Source organism: Cydia strobilella, chromosome 13, assembly GCF_947568885.1.
Source record: "Cydia strobilella chromosome 13, ilCydStro3.1, whole genome shotgun sequence".
Classification (NCBI taxonomy): domain Eukaryota; kingdom Metazoa; phylum Arthropoda; class Insecta; order Lepidoptera; family Tortricidae; genus Cydia; species Cydia strobilella.
This window is the reverse complement of record NC_086053.1, coordinates 6,363,782-6,382,912: the sequence shown is the minus strand read 5'-3', so window position 1 is coordinate 6,382,912 and position 19,131 is coordinate 6,363,782. Positions and strand designations below refer to the sequence as shown.

Below are 19,131 nucleotides of genomic sequence, written 5' to 3'. Positions count from 1 at the left end.
TGCAAAGTTTCAGCTGTTAATTTGTTGTCTCACGCGATGTTCCAGTAGCGTTTTTGCAAAAATTTAGTTTGTGGGCAATTTTTAATGCAATGGAATCACGAATTAGTTAAATGGTTTGTGAAGGAAACTATAAATCAACCATCCACACCAACCACATAACATCATCACCAACATCACAACACAATTTTATGTTCTTCTTTAAAATCTCTTTTGTTTAGAGATTTTAGAGTTAATAAGGGATTTAATACAGTAGAAGTATTTATTGAGTATTTAGAGAAATTCAAATTTATAATTTTGAGTTTTTTACCTATAAATATGGACTACAAGATAGGGTTTACGTTGACCGTCAAATACTCAAATACATGAAACTGTCTGCCCATCTACTTGAGCCGGGTTAAATAAAACAACCCACTTTATTTATAAATAAAATATATTTACTAACATTCATAAAATCATCTATCGGCATCAAAACTCGACGCATGATAACAAAACAATATCTTGCGGAGAGTCACAACGCACGCCCAATAATACAAAGACCCAATCTGTTATAAATTCAATCCTAAATGAATACAAATAAAGTTCACAATTAAAAATAGCCTATCGGAATCAATATTGTAGAAAATCAGCAATCTAAAAATCTTTACAAATTCGACCGTTTTATGTAAGGTGTAGGGTTGAAAGTTGAAAAACTACGAATTGGCCTTTATGTTACTACGCGTGCGGCATTTGTTCAATATGTACACCAGCTACTCTGCCAAGCTCACTTCAGTCCCCAAACTGGCACTAGTAGTAAATAAATAAAGATCTGTACTCCAAAATACATTCGAATTATATAATTCGGAATTATATAATGCATATGCATTCTAAATTTATTGAAATAATACCCATAAAAAATCTCGGAGCAGTTTCTCTTACTATTGAATTGTACGTAATCATTCTTTCATTTACACTAAATAAATAAGCCCTTAAATAACGCACATCCTTCGATGTTGTGTGCTTATATGTATACAAAAATGTATTCAACAATATCAATACAAAAATGTGTAAGGTCAACGCTGAAATACAGCCTCGATTCTATTCAATAATGAATAAAAAATATATATGTATATGACGACGGTAACGAAGGATATGAGGTTACTAGTTCTAACCCGCGATTTATACAATGGACCTTCTGATAAAAGCTCGTAAAAACACTGATTAAAAAAACAAAAATAAACAATGATGAAAAAAAAAACAATGATATGTTGATAACGCTATATGTACAATCTCAAGCGAGCGAACGACATACCCATGAATATCAATAAATGCTAATATGTATAAACATTCACACGACTGTATTTTTTTTCGAATCACACAAAGTCGTGCATGTGCTCATTTGATAGGGCTATTTGGGGGCGTAGGGTAAACGTAACACTTATTGGCATAACCTAACGCCCAAAAGTCTGTAAGTACTTGAATCCCAACAAAATTTTATCATCAGAACGGTCGCATGTATCTCGCTACCGATTTAAAAGCAAACCGTTCCCTGTCGATCAAATTTGACTGGTTCAGTGCAGCGAGCTTATCGGTCCAGCGGACAAATGGGGCGTGTCAGGGTACAGGGTGTTCACAGGATGATGTTGGCGGGGTCCTCCATGTTCTGTTTGAACACCCTCATCCACTCGGCTCCGACCGCGCCGTCGATCACCCTGTGGTCGGCGGACGCCGTGAACGACACGAATTTGGCTAATCTGAATCTGAAACAACAATTTTTATGAGTCTCAGCAAGGCCTAGAATCATTCGGGTGGATTCGGTTTTAAATTCCAAAGTATAGCGTGATGTACGGAGCTGCGAAATTGCATGGAGAAATTATCAATGAATTCTAAAAAAATTGACTTAAGCCATTTTAGCCAATCTAATCAATATTTTACTTGTATTCTAAAGGCTTTGAGAACTTAGTCCCGAGAATACTCGTAGGCACTAAGTAATTTCAACGAAAGCAACATGTCATCTAATCAAATCTAACTTAGAGGGAAAGTAGCTATATCACTTAGGCCTTAGGTATTGAGATAAGGAGACGACTTCCGAAGTTTTTTTTTAGTCTGGTTTTGTATAAAATGATTGTTGTATCGGGCAGATTGGGTGGCAATGGGCTAGAATATAAAAACATAGCTTATAAAATGTAATTCATTCGACACCTACCCTTTCTCGGCCTTCTCATCGGGAATAACCAGCTCCTGCACGCCTCCGCACGCCAGGATCAGCGACTGCGGCGGGTTGATGATCGCGTTGAACATTGTGATGCCTGAAACAAATAATTAATCAAATAAATATAGTACCTATTTATCATCCAACACGGGGAAATCAAAACGTTAAACAAAGTTTAACCCGGCTACGACTCTCCTCCGTATTCACAGTGGGATACAAATGTAGTCGATTGATTGTTCTTTTACACCGAAAAATGCAAATTTGGCCGCCCCCTTTCATTTGCCACCCGCGGTCAAAAAATGTTACTCACCATACATTCCAAGGTTGGAGACAGTCACAGTGCCTCCCTGGTACTCCTGGGGCTGCAGCTTGCCGTCCTTGGCCTTCTGTGCGAGCTCCTTCATGGTGTTGGAGATGTCGATGACACCGCGCGAGTCCGAGTTGAAGATGATGGGCGTAATTAGGCCGGTGGGCGTGGCTACTGCTACACTCACGTCCACGTTCGAGAATCTGAAATTGATTAATAAATATGATTCTCATTAAATAAATAAATAAAAGAATTTTATTTCGGATATAAATCCGGAATTAAAAGGTCTGTTATTGTCAGTATTAGACATAATAATAGTGTACGTACGCAAATACACACTACTTATCACAATAGGGATGTGTTCTGTATTTGAAATAAATTACACTATGTACGAAATAAACTGGTGCTTTATTTAAATTAATCATTAGAAAAAGGTAGCTACGAAAAACATAGTGACGTCACTATAGCAGTTTTCATGTAAATTCCATATTGGCAAATCGTTTTGTGAGTTCTAAAAAGAAACTGATTTGAGTTTATAGTAGAAGAATACCCTAATCAGTCTCTCCCCACACATGATCTTCAATAATTTTAAACGATATTAAAGACATTTAAATGGACTTCGATTGGGACTAGGTCGCCCGTAGACGACTCTAGGGTGTGGCGGTGGAAATTGATCTTTACATATTTCAACTAAACATCGTGTAGCAGAACTAAATACCATAATTTTACAAAATATCAACATCAACAGGTAATTATGTGTTTTTAGTTGCAAGTTACCAAACCGTAGCCGCAAATTTGAAAGCTGAAGTAGGTAGATGACAATGTACGGCACCATACGTTTTGTGGTACCTTCTCAAATCTTATAACTCGTCTACCTAATTGTAGCTCTACTCTAATGATTATCTATGATTTTGACGTAAGTATCTAAAGAAAGAGCATAAAAACGTACTGTCTGATAGAGGTCTCCATCCAGTGCGAGTTGACGGTGGGCACGCGCTTGCACGCCGCCGCCACGGCTTTGATGATGAAATCGTTCACGGACACCTGAAAAAAAAAAAAACCTTGCTTAGCGTATTAAGAACACTAAATTCTAAGGACTGGTGTATTGTGTATTGCCAATTAAACGATATACATTGTATAGATAATAGTATAGAAATAGTTTTCATTTTACTGGACAGAAAGGTCTTTAAAGGTTCACAAAGGTAGTTTCAGAGTAGACAAACTTATAGACTAGCAAGAACTTGCATGAAATTTACGTTACATTACCGACTACTAAGGTAAACTCGGGGTAAATTGCATTCAAAAATGTTATCAGATACCGCAATGTTACGAGAATTCAAGTTCTCGCTAGTCTAAACCTCGCTTAAGAGTCACATCTAAACAAAAATTGTAGAAGGCAAAATTATCTTAACACCGCTTTCTTTAGCTAATCTAACATTGATATTCTCTCGCATTTCCAATGTCTTCTCAATATTAACCGTAGCAACCAGCTGATAATGAGGAATCTGCTGCTTCGCCACGCTCAGTCTCTCGGCAATGATTTCCCTCATACCAGAAAGTGGTGGTTTATTGACGAAGGTACCACAGAACCTAGTCTTATAGATACGTTAAGGCGGTTCCCTGAGCCAGAAGGCGAAAAATCTCCTTATATGATCATGTTTTTCTAAGAGGTGTTTATATTCGTAGACGTGGAAAAAATATATGTAGTTCTTGACTATATTATCTTTAATATCATAGCTTCCGATACACGAATTATTAATTATATTATATTATTAGTATGACACTTCGCTCGATACAATTAATTCCCAAAGTAACCTCTAACTCGGACTTTTAATCCAACTTTACTCGGTTATTTATTATGTAATACTATAAAGAAAAAAAAGAAGAAAAAACAATCTTAACTTAAATAGTAATTTCATAGCTTTCGAATTTCGATATTGTAGGGTAACGTTTTTAAAATAAATAAAAATCGACAAAATTCGATCAAAATGGACACTTGGCGCGCATACTCTTTCCCGTTCTTTCTTGCGAAATGTGACAGAGACAGCGGCAAACCGATGGAACAGCCTTAAGCAAAAAACACAGTTACCTTAACACCGGGGCTTTCTTTAGCTAATCTAACATTGATCTTCTCTCGCATCTCCAATGTCTTCTCAACATTAACCGTAGCAACGAGCTGGTAATGAGGTATCTGCTGTTTCGCCGCGCTCAGTCTCTTGGCAATGGTTTCCCTCATGCCGGACAGGGGGATGTCGACGAAGGTGGCGCCGGGCGCGGGGGCGGGCACGGAGAAGGGGGCGGGGGGCGCGGCGGCGGCGGAGAGGTCGCCGCTCTTCAGGGAGCCGTACAGGCCGGAGCCCGTACCTGGAGTGAAAGGATGAATATAATTGCCGTCAATATCTGATGATTTACATGATGAACTTTACATGATGATTTTGAATGATGAATATTTAGTAACGTTCATTTGGATTTGATTTAGTTTGATATTTTGCAGTTGGTTTGTTGATAATATTTGTGTTTCACGTGCCTTGAAAATCTCGCAACGCTCAAGATTCCACTTTTCTAACTTTTCAAATTTTCGAAAAAAAGCGGTTATTGAATTGGAATCATGTATAAAATGGACTTTTTTTATGGAAGGAGCATTGTTTTCTTTACGTATTAAGATGTAAATACAGCGCTTGTTTAACGGCACACTCGCCAGATCTGGATGCACCTTAGCGCCTTGGCAATAGAGCAAAGATTCTTTGATTGTATTCGATGTGTAAACTAGTGTAAGGTTTAAGAAGAATGTGGTTGTTCTAGTCCATTTCGAAGCAAATAGACTATAGTCGTTTAAAAGAAAGCAACTAATATACTAAATACAAGTATTGTAACTCTAAAAAACAACAAACTCGAGAAAATACGAACTTTACGAGCAAAGGCTACACAAAAAGCGTAATAAAAGTAGAAAAAATATAAACTAAAAGTAGGTACTGTACAAGTTTCAGGCATAAAATAGCTACGCTAGATTAACCAAATAAAAAAAATACAGAATAAATATAAAAAATAACCAGGGAGGAATCTTATGCAGACGCTTCTTTGACATTAACTAAAACAAAGAAAGAGAATAATTGTATAGCAGACATCCATTCACCTTACAAGTTGAAAAGTTAAGTCATTCAGAAGATGTAACTACCACTGTGTACATACACGTGAATCACATGATGTGATCTTGTAACAGGGAACACAATAATTCATTTGTAAACATATAAATCATTCGATCATTAGAAGTTCGCCTTTGTACTGTTATATTGTATTGTACAAAAATTCATCAATTCTATTAAATTCGATTTAGGTTGTCCTTGTCATCTAAGCGAGTTGTCGCAGAATCAAAGCAGTTTAGCAAAAACAAAAATATTTCCTTTAGCATTTACAAAATTAATCATTCAGTCCCCTTATCCATCCAAGCCTCACTTGCACTCACAAAAAGCCCCTGCACCATCCTCTCACCTCCCAGTCGGATGTTCCTAATCTCGGCCAGTCTCCGGGCCATGGGGCTCGCGTACACCCTACCTCCGGGCGGGGCGGCGGCGGGGGCGGGGGCGGCGAGGGGGGCACGGGCGGCCGTGGGGGCCGCGGGGGCGGCTGCGGGGGCAGGGGCGCCGGGCGCGGCCGGGGCGGCAGCTGCCGGGGCTGGAATATACACCTTATTTTTAATACGGTAAAGTTGAAATTACAATGCGCATTGTACAGTCGCCATCAGTTATATAAAAGCGACGCCTCGGCCAGGAAACGCACGCTTTGTTTTAACAAATGTAGGCTGGTCGGCGTTGGCGTCAAAAGTGCACGACGGAGCACTCGTTTAGTGGCCCAGGGGCCGTTTCTCAAAAGTTTGTAACTTGTAATACAAGCGGATGTCACTTTTTGACAGCTTTGGTTAGAAAGGGACTTCCACTTGTATTATACAAGCTTTTGAGAAACGGGCCCCTGGAGTGGATGCTCAGTTTTTGAGCACCATGCTCGTCCCGATATACCCGATACTGATACGTAACCCGTATCTGATGACGACTACAAAGCAGACGGTGGTAAAGACATTTCAAAAGTTTCAAGATATGAACCAGTTTAAAAAAATAACTACATGAAATTACTTTGATTAATTTATTCCTAACGTGAAAAAATTAAGAGATAGTCTTACGAATAGTTTAAGGGCATAAATAAAAGAAGAAGTATATAGAATGAAAATCAAGAAGTATGCAAGAAAAAAAAATAAAGCATTCAGTCTATTGACAATCAAAACTTACTAAGAAAAACCTACAAACTAAACTCGTATCTCAACGCCAATTCAACAACGAGTCACACACTAACTACGCATTTCTAGATCTTATTTCGTTGTATGTAGTTCACAGATAGTCAATTATTGTGTCGACGATGGCAAAGCGAAACATGCGTCCACTTCTAGCAAACGCGCCGTTAGTGCGTACGCTAGTTTGCTGTAGAATGCTCACTTCTGACACATTCGCTTAATCTGGACGCACCTTTAGACTAGTAAGTGTTGGTTGTACAGTGACCGAATATAGATATTAGATAATATGCAACAGAAGTTTTAGTTATGTTTAATAGGTAACCTTTTTGGGCTGGGCGCTTCGCAGGAGCTCCAGTGGCTGTGGATGAATTAAATGAGTTATCACACCATGCAATGTCATACTCGTATGGAACTGATGTAAACTTTTAAATGTGCAAACAAAACTAGTAATCATTAGTCACCAAAGTATTTTACATGCATCTTAGTCATAAATTGTTAGGCATATCTTATGTATAAGTATAGGTAAATAAATACTAACTCAGGATGGAACCACATAATATCCAATTTCTTTGTCCAATGTGCAATGCGTCTCACATTTTGCTTAATGAGAGTGAGACGCAATGACATTAGACACCCTCAGGTGCGTAAATTAAGTAAAAAAAAAGTAGAAAAATAATTGTGTCCGCAAATTTGATACCTGGATTAGATGACGCTGTCCTGCGTCAGACGTTTCTCTGTCTGCACAATTTCGAAATGAGCAAGAGGAGGGATATGCACAGTAGCCAAGCAGGTTTCCCCAAAATTCCTCGATATTCGTATGCAGTATCTTCAGAACAAGGTCTCAACTCTCAATACTCGATCAAAAAAACATCTATGATAACACAGGCACTAAATCTGCACAATTTCGAAATGAGCAAGCGGAGGGATATGCATAGTTGCCAAGTTGGCTTCCCCAAAATTCCTCGATATTCAAATGCAGTATCTTACAGTCATCCTTAAAGTCCTTGAAGGCAGCAACGTCAGCCTGGTTCTCCACAATGATGCAGACCAGCTTGCCGACGGCCACGCCCTTGGTGCCGGCCGGGATCAGGATCTTGGCCAGGTAGCCTTCTTCGGGGGTCTCAAAGCCCATGGTCGCCTTGTCTGTTTCGATTTCGCAGAGCAGGTCGCCTGTGAAAAAGGTGTTTGTAAATCATAATGTACACAGGGCCAAAAAATTCAATGGTGTGTGTTTCCAATCCACGTTAGGCTAGCGTACCGTAACCCGAACCACCGCTTACGCCTCACGCCGCTCGGCACCGACTGACTCGATCTAAATGTATAGACTTGAATCTACCTTGGACAGCCGCGGCGGAGGGCGGCAACGGTCGCAACATCTCCCGCTGGCCGCACCATCGGTTGTGTGCATGCCGTCAGTCCGTGGCCTTACGTAAATTACGAAGACTTTCTTGTAAAAAGTAGCCTTTATGTAATAATTTAAGTACCTTATTAATATATCCTTGACTTTTGATATACTGATTTGATACACAAAGTTTATGAAATCCCAGCATTATTCAGTTTTTTAAATTACCTTCACTGAGCTTATCCCCCTCCTTCTTCTCCCAGCTGACGATGGAGCCGCTTTCCATGGTGGGCGACAGCGCCGGGAGGTTCACCTTCGAGTGCGAGGGCAGGTCGGAGTAGTGCCTCAGCTGTGGGGTCCATTGTGGGGAGGCGAGCACTCGCTTGACGTGTGACGTTGAGAGTAATCTGCAATGTTTATAAATATGTTTTCAGGCAATAAATATATTACTTTAATATCATAAAAAAAATTCGTAAAAATGCCAATTATTTGGTATAAATTACAAACATTAGGAAGATACTTTTTTTTCTATCCAATCTACCTATGATTTAATCATCAGCTCCTTTCTCCCGCTCTCCTCTGCGACAGTATATCGCGCGCGAGATAGACTACCTGTCTTTTTCTGACTGTATTAATCAGAAACGGACGAGTAGTCAATCTCGCGCACGAGATGCTATCGCGGAAGCACTCTCGTGCAAAGCAGGCAAAGGATCATTAATACAATTATTATCCAAGTTACAAACCCTACTTTGTAACCAGATGTAAGAAAAATTGATACTAAGGAACTACTGAATTCGTGTTATCTCCATTATCATTATGCTAACAAGCCTAATCTGTCAAGCATCTGGAAGCATCCTATAGAGAGTTCATGAAATACTTTAAATGTTTGATCTGATGATAAATTGATAATAGGACAATATTATTAAATTTAAATTTTATTTATAATTGCATCATTTGATTTCATCCAATTTAACCATATCAGTTCTGAAATTGGATTCCCAGCATCCTCAAGAATAACATTCTGTGATTGCAAAACTTGACAGGCAGAGAAAGCCCTAAAATATATATTTAAAAACCGGCCAAGTGCGAGTCGGACTCGCGCACGAAGGGTTCCGTACCATTACGAAAAAAAACAGCAAAAAAATCACGTTTGTTGTATGGGAGCCCCATTTAAATATTTATATTATTCTGTTTTTAGTATTTGTTGTTATAGCGGCAACAGAAATACATCATCTGTGAAAATTTTAACTGTCTAGCTATCACGGTTCATGAGATACAGCCTGGTGACAGACAGACGGACAGCGGAGTCTTAGTAATAGGGTCCCGTTTTTACCCTTTGGGTACGGAACCCTAAAAAGTAATGGGGTAGGTACAGGCTACAGGTAAACTTATAAGTTGCATGATAAATGTAATAAAATTAAGTTTTGAATTTATATTACTAGAGAGGTCATTACTAAAGAAGTTTCATTTTATATATAAACATACTTGTAACTTATCAATGTCAGGGCAATGACAAATAAGCTTCTTATCAGACAGGAGGAAATCTGATTTGGTATGAGTTAGCAGTCTCAGCTTCATGTCTAGGCTAGTAAAAATATAGAATTTAAATGGGCCACCATACCACACTAATAAATATTAGGATAACTTAAGTTTGTGTTATATTACACTTGCAGTGTGGTCCTGTCCTGGGCTATACAAGTTTTATTAAATAATAATGTGTTAAAATAATGAATGTTTAACTCGGTACTATCTTTAGTTACAATAACTATATGACCAATAACTTAATATATCAGTGGTAAAAGGCATCCTATGAAACTGATTTGCAAGGTGAGACTGATTCTGAGACAACAAGAAAATTCTTAGAAAAAATATTCTTATTGACAGACAGACGGACAGATGGCCAGACGGACAGACGGACACCGGAGTCTTAGTAATAGGGTCCCGTTTTTACCCTTTGGGTACGGAACCCTAAAAATCATATAGTTTCTAAAATAAATAAGTAAGCAGATTTTCTCAAAAACCAGTTTAAAGAAAATCTGCCCATCTATTCCTGCGCACATGAATCATGCAGCAGTTATTTATATATAAGCTATCAACCCTGTCCGCAATCATGGTCAGGATGCTGTTGGAGCTGGCCCGTACTCTGCGCACCAGGGATGTGGCTCGTTTGCGCATCGTGGTGCAGAAGCAGTCTACCCGCGCTTCCGCGAACATCCCTGACGCGCTACAGAATCTGGGCAGGCCCATCAGCACCCTGTACGCGTTGTAATATTGAACGCGTAGGGCGTTGTACCGTTTATACGTAAAGTCCGCCCACAGGCTGCTTGTGTAGAAGCTCGTACAGTAGGCTCTGAACAAACTGATTTTGACTTCTTTAGAGCACTGAGCAAACCTGCGGGCTATCATATTCGCTCTGACGGACAACGCTCTGCGCTCGCGCTCAATATCGGCATCATCCTTAAGGTCAGCGTTCACCAAATGTCCTAGGTATTTAAATTGGTTAACGATGTTTAGCCATTCAATTTAACCGATCTTTAAAAGTAATTAAAAAATTAAAAAGAGCTGGCAATAAAAATGTATATAATTGTGTGTGTTGTGTATGAAAGTTACACTGTAAACTCCAATATAAGTTTAATCTATTTTAATGTTTTATAGAATTTACACACACATGTATGTTAGGACCTGTAGTATTTTGTATATATACTAGGGTAACATGTTACATGTGTTCAAATAGGGTTTCAAGGAGTTACAAATTACATTCCTCTTACATTTTTCACAACACTAATGTTTACACGTGGACTGGTGAGGCTTGACGGGTGCTGATCATGTTCACGTCTGATGACAGTGATGACAATTCGCAAGGTGAAGACCATTTGACGTCTCGGTTATGCAATTGTTACCGCTAACTAAACCTACTGGAACTTACGCAAATACGAAATAACGTAACTTATGAAAACAAAAGGTCCAACTTAATAGCTGAAATTAGGAAAATATACTAATTGTTAATTTTTTTTATAAACAATTACAGCAAAACTCACTTGCTAGGGTGCTTTCGACGGGCCAACTCGGTGCTTACACATCTCGTGATATTGCTCCTGACCACTTTATTTAAACTATTGTTTAGTAACTGGTTTCGTAATACAATCGTTCGCAACATGTTTGATTCTGGATGAAGCTAAATCTATGCCGTCCTGATGATCTGGACGGTTTTTGTTAAACCGTAGGATCGACCTTTTCCGATTTGTAGGTCGTTGAAATCACAGATAAAGTAGGGTTAAAGAAATGTCATTATGTCAATGTCACCGTGACATTTTTTACCCATAGACAAAAACAAAGTTCACAATCTCTCAAGTATTTCAAGGAAAGATTAAAATTTTCACAAAATATCCAAGGACTAAAGTTAAGTATAAATTTTAGGTCTGTGACTAAAGTAATTACAAGTAAGTAATTTACAACTCAAATATTTTAATACTAATGAGTACTTTAATTTGTAATACCTTTTTTTTACATAGTTATTGCACATGGAGCATGTAGCTTGCTTCTGTTATACTTACACAAAAATAATAAAAACAACTACAAAAAGTAAACGAGTTCAGTATCTTTCGTTGCTGCTGCATTTATTTAGCTTTCAGCTCACGACGATTGCGCAAGTAGCACTCGAATTTATTAATTTTGTACCAGTTACATGTGCCGTGTGTTATTAACAGTCTAAGGACGTTGCTAAAAAACTTGGAATCCAAAAAAGTTTAATTTTTATTTACCATAACCAATTTTCTGTCTTTTTCTTTTCTCTTCTGTCAACTGTTGTGTTAGACAGGTTATCAAAAATGGTGAGAAATTAAACTCGTAAATATTACTGCAATCTTGGTGTAAAATCCGAGTTCAATTAACTGAAACAAGTGGTGACACAGTGTTCTAAATCATGTTAAGGCTATTTCATCAGTTTCGCTCAGGTATTGAACTTTGTGATGGTGTCAAGTGAAATCGTTTGTTAAACCGCTCTCCTCGATTTTTTCAGGCCAAACGCACGAAAAAGGTTGGAATCACTGGCAAATATGGCACACGTTACGGTGCCTCCCTCCGTAAGATGGTCAAGAAGATGGAAGTGACACAGCACGCTAAATACACTTGCTCCTTCTGTGGAAAGGTTAGTTTTGGTTATAATTGTATTTGTTATCCTAGGCAACTAGAACACTTACTATTCATATTAAGTTCTCACACTTCTGTATAATATTCTTTTCAACCCCACTACCCCTCTATATCTTAGAGCGTTTCAATTATCTTTCTTCCAAGCATCTCCTTGCTCCGCCATCTTCTACATTAAAATTTTACATTAACTCTTTACTTTTCGAGCTATTCGGCTGTGGTATGCTTTGCCGTTAGATATCAGATGTGCTAAATCCCTTCCCATTTTTAAAAATCTATTAAAATTACATTACCCATCGCTGCCTTAACTTGCCTTAATTTAAATGATTATATATGTTGTGTATATATTTATTGTAGGTACTTGTATGTATATTTTATTTTTCAAGTTTATAAAATGTCAATTTATATGTATATTGGCACTACCCATTCAAAGTTGTAAGTACTTAACGTTCCTGTTCCTGCTACCCAAAGGTTGTTTGGAAGAGATCGCTATTTAAGTCTTAAGCTTGTATGTCACTTTCTATGTATTTTTTAACTTTATGGTGCACAATAAAGAATATTTATATCTATTGGTGGGGTTGAATCACTATTGCAATTGATTATTCACAATTCTCCAACACTGCCGGTATCTTTAAAGATCTGTTCATAACAAATTAACTAATGAATTACAAGTTGCTTATTGAAAGTATGAACATATCCACATCCACTAGTGCATCCTACTAACAACCTTTTGTTCGTTTTTTAACAGATGCAAATGTTGACATACATTATTTCATACATTTATATTCTTTATTCTTAACAAATACTATTCCCATTTTCCAGGATGCCATGAAGCGTTCCTGTGTTGGTATCTGGTCCTGCAAGCGCTGCAAGAGGACCGTAGCTGGAGGTGCCTGGGTGTTCTCCACCACCGCTGCCTCCTCCTGCCGATCTGCTGTGCGAAGATTGCGTGAAGTCAAGTAAACAGATACTAGCATAAGCCAATAAAAGAAAATCTAAATTCACTCTTTCATTTCATTTAAACTCCTTAGCCAGGGTTATAATGCCCCGTAGATTTGTAAGACCAAAAGTTTTTAAGCTATCATTTTGTGTTTTGATGACAATATATAGTAATCGTCTGACTTGGGTTAGCTGTCTACTAATCAATTAACTTTTTTCATCACCATATAATAAAAACTTCAAAAATCAGTGTTCAGTCCCATAAAAAAAATGTTGAGGAGTTTACACTGTATTTGAAAGTATAATTTGAATGGGTACTAGATTTTTAACACAAACAATGGTGGCTTTAAAACTTACCTATATGTAAAATCCATAGCAAACAATAGTAGTTACACCATACTAAGTTGGTGGTGATTTTGATAGCACAGACTGCAAGTGTTATTTAAAATGTCAAATTTGCATGCAGATGCAGCAATCAAATTTATAATTTTCAAGGGTATCTGTTCATATTTACAAACACCCACATAGTCTTTGCCATAGTTATCTCCTGGTGGAATTGAGAATACATACAAAACACAAGACTTTCTTTTTTTTTTTTTTTTATCCTATCTGGCTTTTACTCCCCGCAATTTTGCACGGGGTGAATTTGCCAATGTCGGTTTTTGACTTTCACACGTGAGGAGAATGTTCGGTAGTCTGGGAGGTGCGGTTGGGAAAACCTAAAAACGAATAATTGTTATGAACATCACAGACAAACACATGACGAATACAAAAATTAGTAGAAAAGCGGGAAGTGGGTGACAGAACGTTAATAGTGCCAACATGAAGGAAGTGGAAGAGAAGAAAAAACACAAGACTTATTTAAATATCAAATATATTGTAAAATATAGTTTTGTGTGACAGGTATTTTGCTATCATAATAGTTACTCTATACAAAAATAGTTTGGCAATTCAAAAAAGTACATGTAGTCACATTGAAAAGTGTAAACTTATTTAGTAACAGACAGTAGCACCAATTCACTTTATTATTTTCCTTATAGTCAGAACAATTGTAACCTTGTTAAAATTACCTAATATACATATTAATAAATAGGAATAACAATCACAATTTTTTGACTTAATAATCACACAAGTTCTTAATGACACATGCAAATTAAGTAACAATACATTTACAAACAATTTAAGTATATATTTATTTAAGTAATTGTAAGCATAGTCGCATGGAGTTTGATTACGCCAAATAAAGGTATTACCGACCTTTATTTAGTTGAAGTTTTTTTTAGATTTCAATAAAATGTGGTGGATTGAATAGACAGTTCCCTATTCTATACAATAGAAGGGCAGTTTCACAGAAATAATCTTATCTTTTCGGAACAAGTTGTAATGTATTTATCCCGCCCAGAATGAGGAGCTCCAAATGTAATGAAAAAAAAATGATAAAATAAAAATCTGTCCATCAGGTGACACAGGCGCAGTCACTTAATTAGGGAACAGGCCCAAAAACGGCTGTCTTATTGGCCTTTAAATAGTTTAAATCTATCCCCAATTACACAAAACAAACAAAGTTACTGGCAAATTCATAAGTACTGAGTAAAACTTAAGTAACAGTCATTGATAATATGCAGTTTATCTTAATATTGTTATCTAAAAATGTTAATTGGATTTCATTGTGCAGTAAGCATAACTTATTTTAATACAAACTGGAACACTATTAAACAATTAATCATTTTTTTTGCACTATAATATTTATTTTTGTAGATAAATTAGATAACCAAATAAAAACTACTTAATTTTAACACTTAGCATATAGTAAATTTGAGATATGTGCTCAGTCAAAAAGGATGACTATATGATATAGTTTTGAATGGCACTAGATAAAACAAAATGCCTCGGTAAAATTGATACAACTGAAACTGAACAAAGACCACTTGAATTATCTCAAGTACATACATTAATCTCCCAAATCTTTGTCTTTATCTCCTATGGCATATAGTATATGAAAAGCGACACCTAACAAAGCTGTGCCCAGCAGGTCTCCCAGTGCTGTTAAATATGGTATGGCAGAATTGTCAGGATCCATTCCCATCTTCCACATCCATATAACCATGTGGTGGCTAATAGCTAATAAGAGGAAAACTTGCAGCAAGGCTGCTGACATGTAAATGAGGATAAATATAGGGGTCATAGATGTGTGGCCAGCTTTCAAATAGCCTATAGTGTATATAAATATCAACTGTCCTGGTATGACCATCAAGAGTAATAATTTTGTTGTTTTGCCAACAAGAGGCCCGGGCTTGTCTCCTGTATGTAACACAGTTGACAGTCTAGAAGCATGCACTGCTACCATGTTGCCTCCTATACCATTAATAACTAATTGAAATACTGCAATACCCTCATAGTTAACTACTGTGTAGTCTAAAATTAAACCACCAATACTGCTGATAACCATGGCAGAGACAACCGGCACCCACCCTTCATCTAAAGCTTGTTTAGTGAACTTATTATCCCAGGCAATGTAACCACAGACCGGCACAAGAATTGCGCCAGCAGTGATAATAATAGATGGCAGTACAACACTTGTGCCAATATTTGAGTACAGCTGCGATGCAATCCATGACAACAGTGCCAAAGTTGTCAGGTCACCTAGACTAGCCGCAATTGGAGTGGCAATATTGTCTGGGTTAATGTTTAATTTCTTTGAAATAACAATCACACCAATCATGATCAGGCCAAGGATAAAACTGGCAAATGAAGCAGTGAGAACACTTGATGCTGCAAGCAGTAATGCATGGTGAATATCAAACTGCCCATCTGGTATCCAACCCATTGCTATTGCAGCCATGGCTGCTAGAAATCCTACCAGAACAGCTTGACATTGTATCAAACACAAGTTTCCTACCACTAATGCGCTCAGGTCTGTGTCCAGATGCCCTAAATGGGCGTGAGTAGACAAACGCGATGCCAACGTCATTTCTAAATTTCCTTTCAGCCCTAAGAGGGCAGGCACTAGTATATACACTTCAGATACTTGCTCAAACACCTTCCAATGCTGCACCACATCAAGCAGAAGACTTGCAGCAACCATGCCGAAGCCGGCGAGCAAGAAAGACACAAACATCTGCACCCCCGCCACCCAGGAATTTTCTTTTCCATGTTTAATATCTGGAGGCTTACTTTCACTGTTGAGGAGCTTGTACCCATTTGTTTCTTCAGTTGTCTCGGGTCTTGCCATTTTAGAATTACTGTTCTTGCCTCTGTTCATCGTTACAAATATATTTATTAATTATACCGGTCTAATAAGACACTTAAACATTTACAATGACAATTCTGAACTTGAGGCCAAAGTTATGAAATTCATATTATAGTTGAACACATACTGTTTTAGGAAATTTAGGACCGTTCCTTGGCACTGACTTATCTCACAACTTCGTATTATTGTTGGCTAGGGATTACTGAACAACAAATTTATAAATGTTTGTTTCGACATTTTTGTTAGACGGCAATCGAAAATAATCTTGGATGGTGACAAACAAAGATAACGTTGACGTCTCTCTCTCTCTCTGACATTGACATTCACAAGCACAGTACGTTCCAAAACATAATATTATTGACTAGATTTTAAAATGGTGGCACACTTTAATAAACATATTTCTACGGATAGGTATGGTTTTTAGCATGTTTTTAGGGTTCCGTAGTCGACTACTTACATTTTAATAAATAGTAGAAATATGCAGGTGAAAGTAGAAAACGATATAATATATGAATAAACCAGTAACTTTTAGTATCTGAACGTATTTTTGTTTTTTTTTAGATACGCATGTCCGCATTACATTATGTTCAGCCATCTAAAAAACTATACGATGATTAGCAAAATATTGTTAAAGGATTATATAGTAAGATTACAAATTAATAAGTTTGTAAATTACGGCCGCAAATCTTTTCCCCCTACATTTTATTTATTCAGTTGGTAATACCTGCACGGCCACCAGCACGAAGAGATGACGCGAGGTAGAAAGTTTGGTTTGACTTTTGACGTGACGTCTACGGTCTACGTTTTCGATTGTCGACCGCTCATTACCGCTAGCCAGCCGACATGCACTCCTTCCAACTCATTAAATTTATTCACGGAGTGTAGAGTATTTTACTCAAAACAAATAAAACATAAAAAAAGAAACGTGTCGGGTTGCGAATAAATACGGTAGTGCGGATAAAGTTCATAAGATGTGTTCGCCATAAAAGTTGTAAAAACATCGGTGCGATATCCACATTTTGGATCCGGAAACCTACTTCCAATATTCGCATACTTATTATCTCTCGTTTTAATTTAACTGTTCTTCTGTGATAATTGCCGTAGATATTAGTTTAACGCCTTTTATTGGATCGGTGGTTATTATCGTCGCCGCGAGTAGTTTCCTATCACTCGGTCAGCGCGACCTTTAAGAAACCAGCGTGTACGAATTGTTATGTGGCAGTGAAGTGTAGAAGTAAACATGTTTAGAAGCAAGATAAGGATTCACACATGCAGAATAATCTTGCTGACATCCTTAGTGTGGTTGTTGGTGGATGTAGTTCTACTGACTCTCTACTCTGACTGTATTGGTGATGGCTGGGATTGCAATAAAAATAAAAATGCAGATTTCGTTGCGCCGGTGAGTAAACCTTTGAATGTTAGAATAAATCCACAAAACCTTATAAACCTTTTTGGGCAATGCCCTCCCTCAGACACAATACCACCTTACTTGATTATGAAGGGTGCTAAAACCTTTTATGATTGTTAAGCATAATTTATAAATTTGTTATGTTTTGCTGATCTCTAATATGTATGCAATGTAAAGAATTGTTGAATTAAAGTAACTATGTGTTTACAATAATTCTTCATTAATAATTAGCTTCTCAACATATTATGAATGTAACTCAAACAAAGACAAAAATTAAACAACTTCCCAAGTCAAACAAAAAATAATGGAATGTGAACTAGTTTTAAATTGTTGCATTGACTTGCAAGAATTGTTGACAAAATTTAAAGTGGTGTAAGTTAACATTTCCTATTATTATCTTATTGGTCTTGGTAGTGAAAACATAGCATTGTCTGATTAGCAACCTGAAGGTCAGGTTTAAAACAATTCCACAGTTGATTTGTTTTACGGACACACTTTGCACACTTCCAATAAAATGTAGTATTTTGTTGCAATTTAAAAAAAAATTGAATAGAATAGAATATCATTTATTTCAGTATAAGTACACAGTTATACAATACATACAGAGAAAGAAAGAGAAAAAAAAAGATAACTAACTTGTACACTGTATATAATTATACTGAAAAAGGTGAACACTCAGCATAATGCCAGGTCCTACAGAAGTAGTACGCTGACACTGGTCACTGGGCTGGTGGTTTTACAATTGGATAATTTTAATACTTTTCCTCTTATCAGTTACAACTCAGCTGAGTGCATTCTGAGGTCTTTTGAGCACCTTGGCGACTCAGATATTTATTTATTTTTGTAAATGGCTTTCCCCTCTTGTGGGTTTGGCAGGAGGGATTTTGCCAATGACGACGTTTTATGACGTACCACACACGATGATAATGTTCAGTGAATAATTAATTTTGATTTGATAAAAGGAATTATGCTGCGAACCTAGAACAAAAACATTTATTGTTATGGACATCACAGACAACACAGGACATTATGTACAGTTCATTAGAAAAAGAGCAGGAAAGGGGACAGTTTTGACAGTTAAGAAGCATGCCAACATAAGGAAAAAAATAAGAAATGAATAATATATAAGATCACAAGTACCAGAAAGTGTAGAGCCGTTAAAGTTTTATATTATTTTCTTGTATGTGTTTAAGAAGAATTCCAGTGATGGGAGCATCCTTGCACTCGGATATATCTGATGGTGATTGTACAAATTAGCAGGTGAAAGGG

At 37.3% G+C, this 19,131-nt stretch overlaps 4 protein-coding genes across 6 annotated transcripts in view; 2 read left to right on the top strand and 2 right to left on the bottom strand.

Moving 5' to 3' along the window:
• Positions 1 to 412: 412 nt before the first annotated feature.
• LOC134746570 (dihydrolipoyllysine-residue acetyltransferase component of pyruvate dehydrogenase complex, mitochondrial) lies at positions 413 to 11,395 on the bottom strand. Of its 2 annotated transcripts, XM_063680988.1 has the most exons (10): positions 11,158 to 11,395; positions 8,348 to 8,526; positions 7,765 to 7,947; positions 7,100 to 7,135; positions 5,985 to 6,167; positions 4,585 to 4,859; positions 3,445 to 3,539; positions 2,499 to 2,698; positions 2,183 to 2,285; positions 413 to 1,736 (listed from the first exon to the last, which is right to left on the bottom strand). In XM_063680988.1, the coding sequence occupies exons 1-10, from the start codon at positions 11,274 to 11,276 to the stop codon at positions 1,607 to 1,609; spliced, it is 1,503 nt and encodes a 500-aa protein (XP_063537058.1). In that variant the 5' UTR covers positions 11,277 to 11,395; the 3' UTR covers positions 413 to 1,606. The 2 variants fall into 2 exon arrangements, with proteins under 2 accessions (XP_063537058.1, XP_063537059.1); XM_063680989.1 differs by lacking the exon at positions 7,100 to 7,135.
• A 453-nt stretch (positions 11,396 to 11,848) lies between these two features.
• Positions 11,849 to 13,269, top strand: LOC134746365 (large ribosomal subunit protein eL43). Its single transcript, XM_063680735.1, has 3 exons — positions 11,849 to 11,949; positions 12,138 to 12,266; positions 13,088 to 13,269. Exons 1-3 carry the CDS (start codon positions 11,947 to 11,949, stop codon positions 13,226 to 13,228), a joined length of 273 nt encoding a protein of 90 aa, XP_063536805.1. The 5' UTR covers positions 11,849 to 11,946; the 3' UTR covers positions 13,229 to 13,269.
• Positions 13,270 to 14,061: 792 nt separating this feature from the next.
• Positions 14,062 to 16,742, bottom strand: LOC134746671 (solute carrier family 41 member 1-like). The gene has a single exon (XM_063681181.1). It carries the CDS (start codon positions 16,464 to 16,466, stop codon positions 15,156 to 15,158), a length of 1,311 nt encoding a protein of 436 aa, XP_063537251.1. The 5' UTR covers positions 16,467 to 16,742; the 3' UTR covers positions 14,062 to 15,155.
• Positions 16,743 to 17,241: 499 nt separating this feature from the next.
• LOC134746656 (polypeptide N-acetylgalactosaminyltransferase 5) overlaps positions 17,242 to 19,131 on the top strand; it is a 38,470-nt gene continuing 36,580 nt past the window's right edge. Inside the window, exon 1 of one of the 2 annotated variants that reach the window (XM_063681159.1) lies at positions 17,242 to 17,853. In XM_063681159.1, the coding sequence (XP_063537229.1) occupies positions 17,695 to 17,853 (159 nt within the window). In that variant the 5' untranslated portion in view covers positions 17,242 to 17,694. The remainder of the gene's footprint in view (positions 17,854 to 19,131) is intronic. The other variant, XM_063681157.1, reaches the window with a different exon arrangement.

What these genes read in the sequence shown, in the direction of transcription:
- LOC134746365 (XM_063680735.1), top strand. An exon ending in CTTGCTCCTTCTGTGGAAAG is followed by an intron (nt 12,267 to 13,087) that starts GTTAGTTTTGGT and finishes CCCATTTTCCAG; the next exon opens with GATGCCATGAAGCGTTCCTG.
- LOC134746570 (XM_063680988.1), bottom strand. Translation starts at nt 11,276, where the DNA reads ATGTTGCGAACGATTGTATTACGAAACCAGTTACTAAACAATAGTTTA. An exon ending in GAAGCGCCCAGCCCAAAAAG is followed by an intron (nt 6,168 to 7,099) that starts GTTACCTATTAA and finishes TGTATATTCCAG; the next exon opens with CCCCGGCAGCTGCCGCCCCG. An exon ending in AAGAAAGCCCCGGTGTTAAG is followed by an intron (nt 3,540 to 4,584) that starts GTAACTGTGTTT and finishes TTTTTTTTTCAG; the next exon opens with GTGTCCGTGAACGATTTCAT.
- LOC134746671 (XM_063681181.1), bottom strand. Translation starts at nt 16,466, where the DNA reads ATGAACAGAGGCAAGAACAGTAATTCTAAAATGGCAAGACCCGAGACA.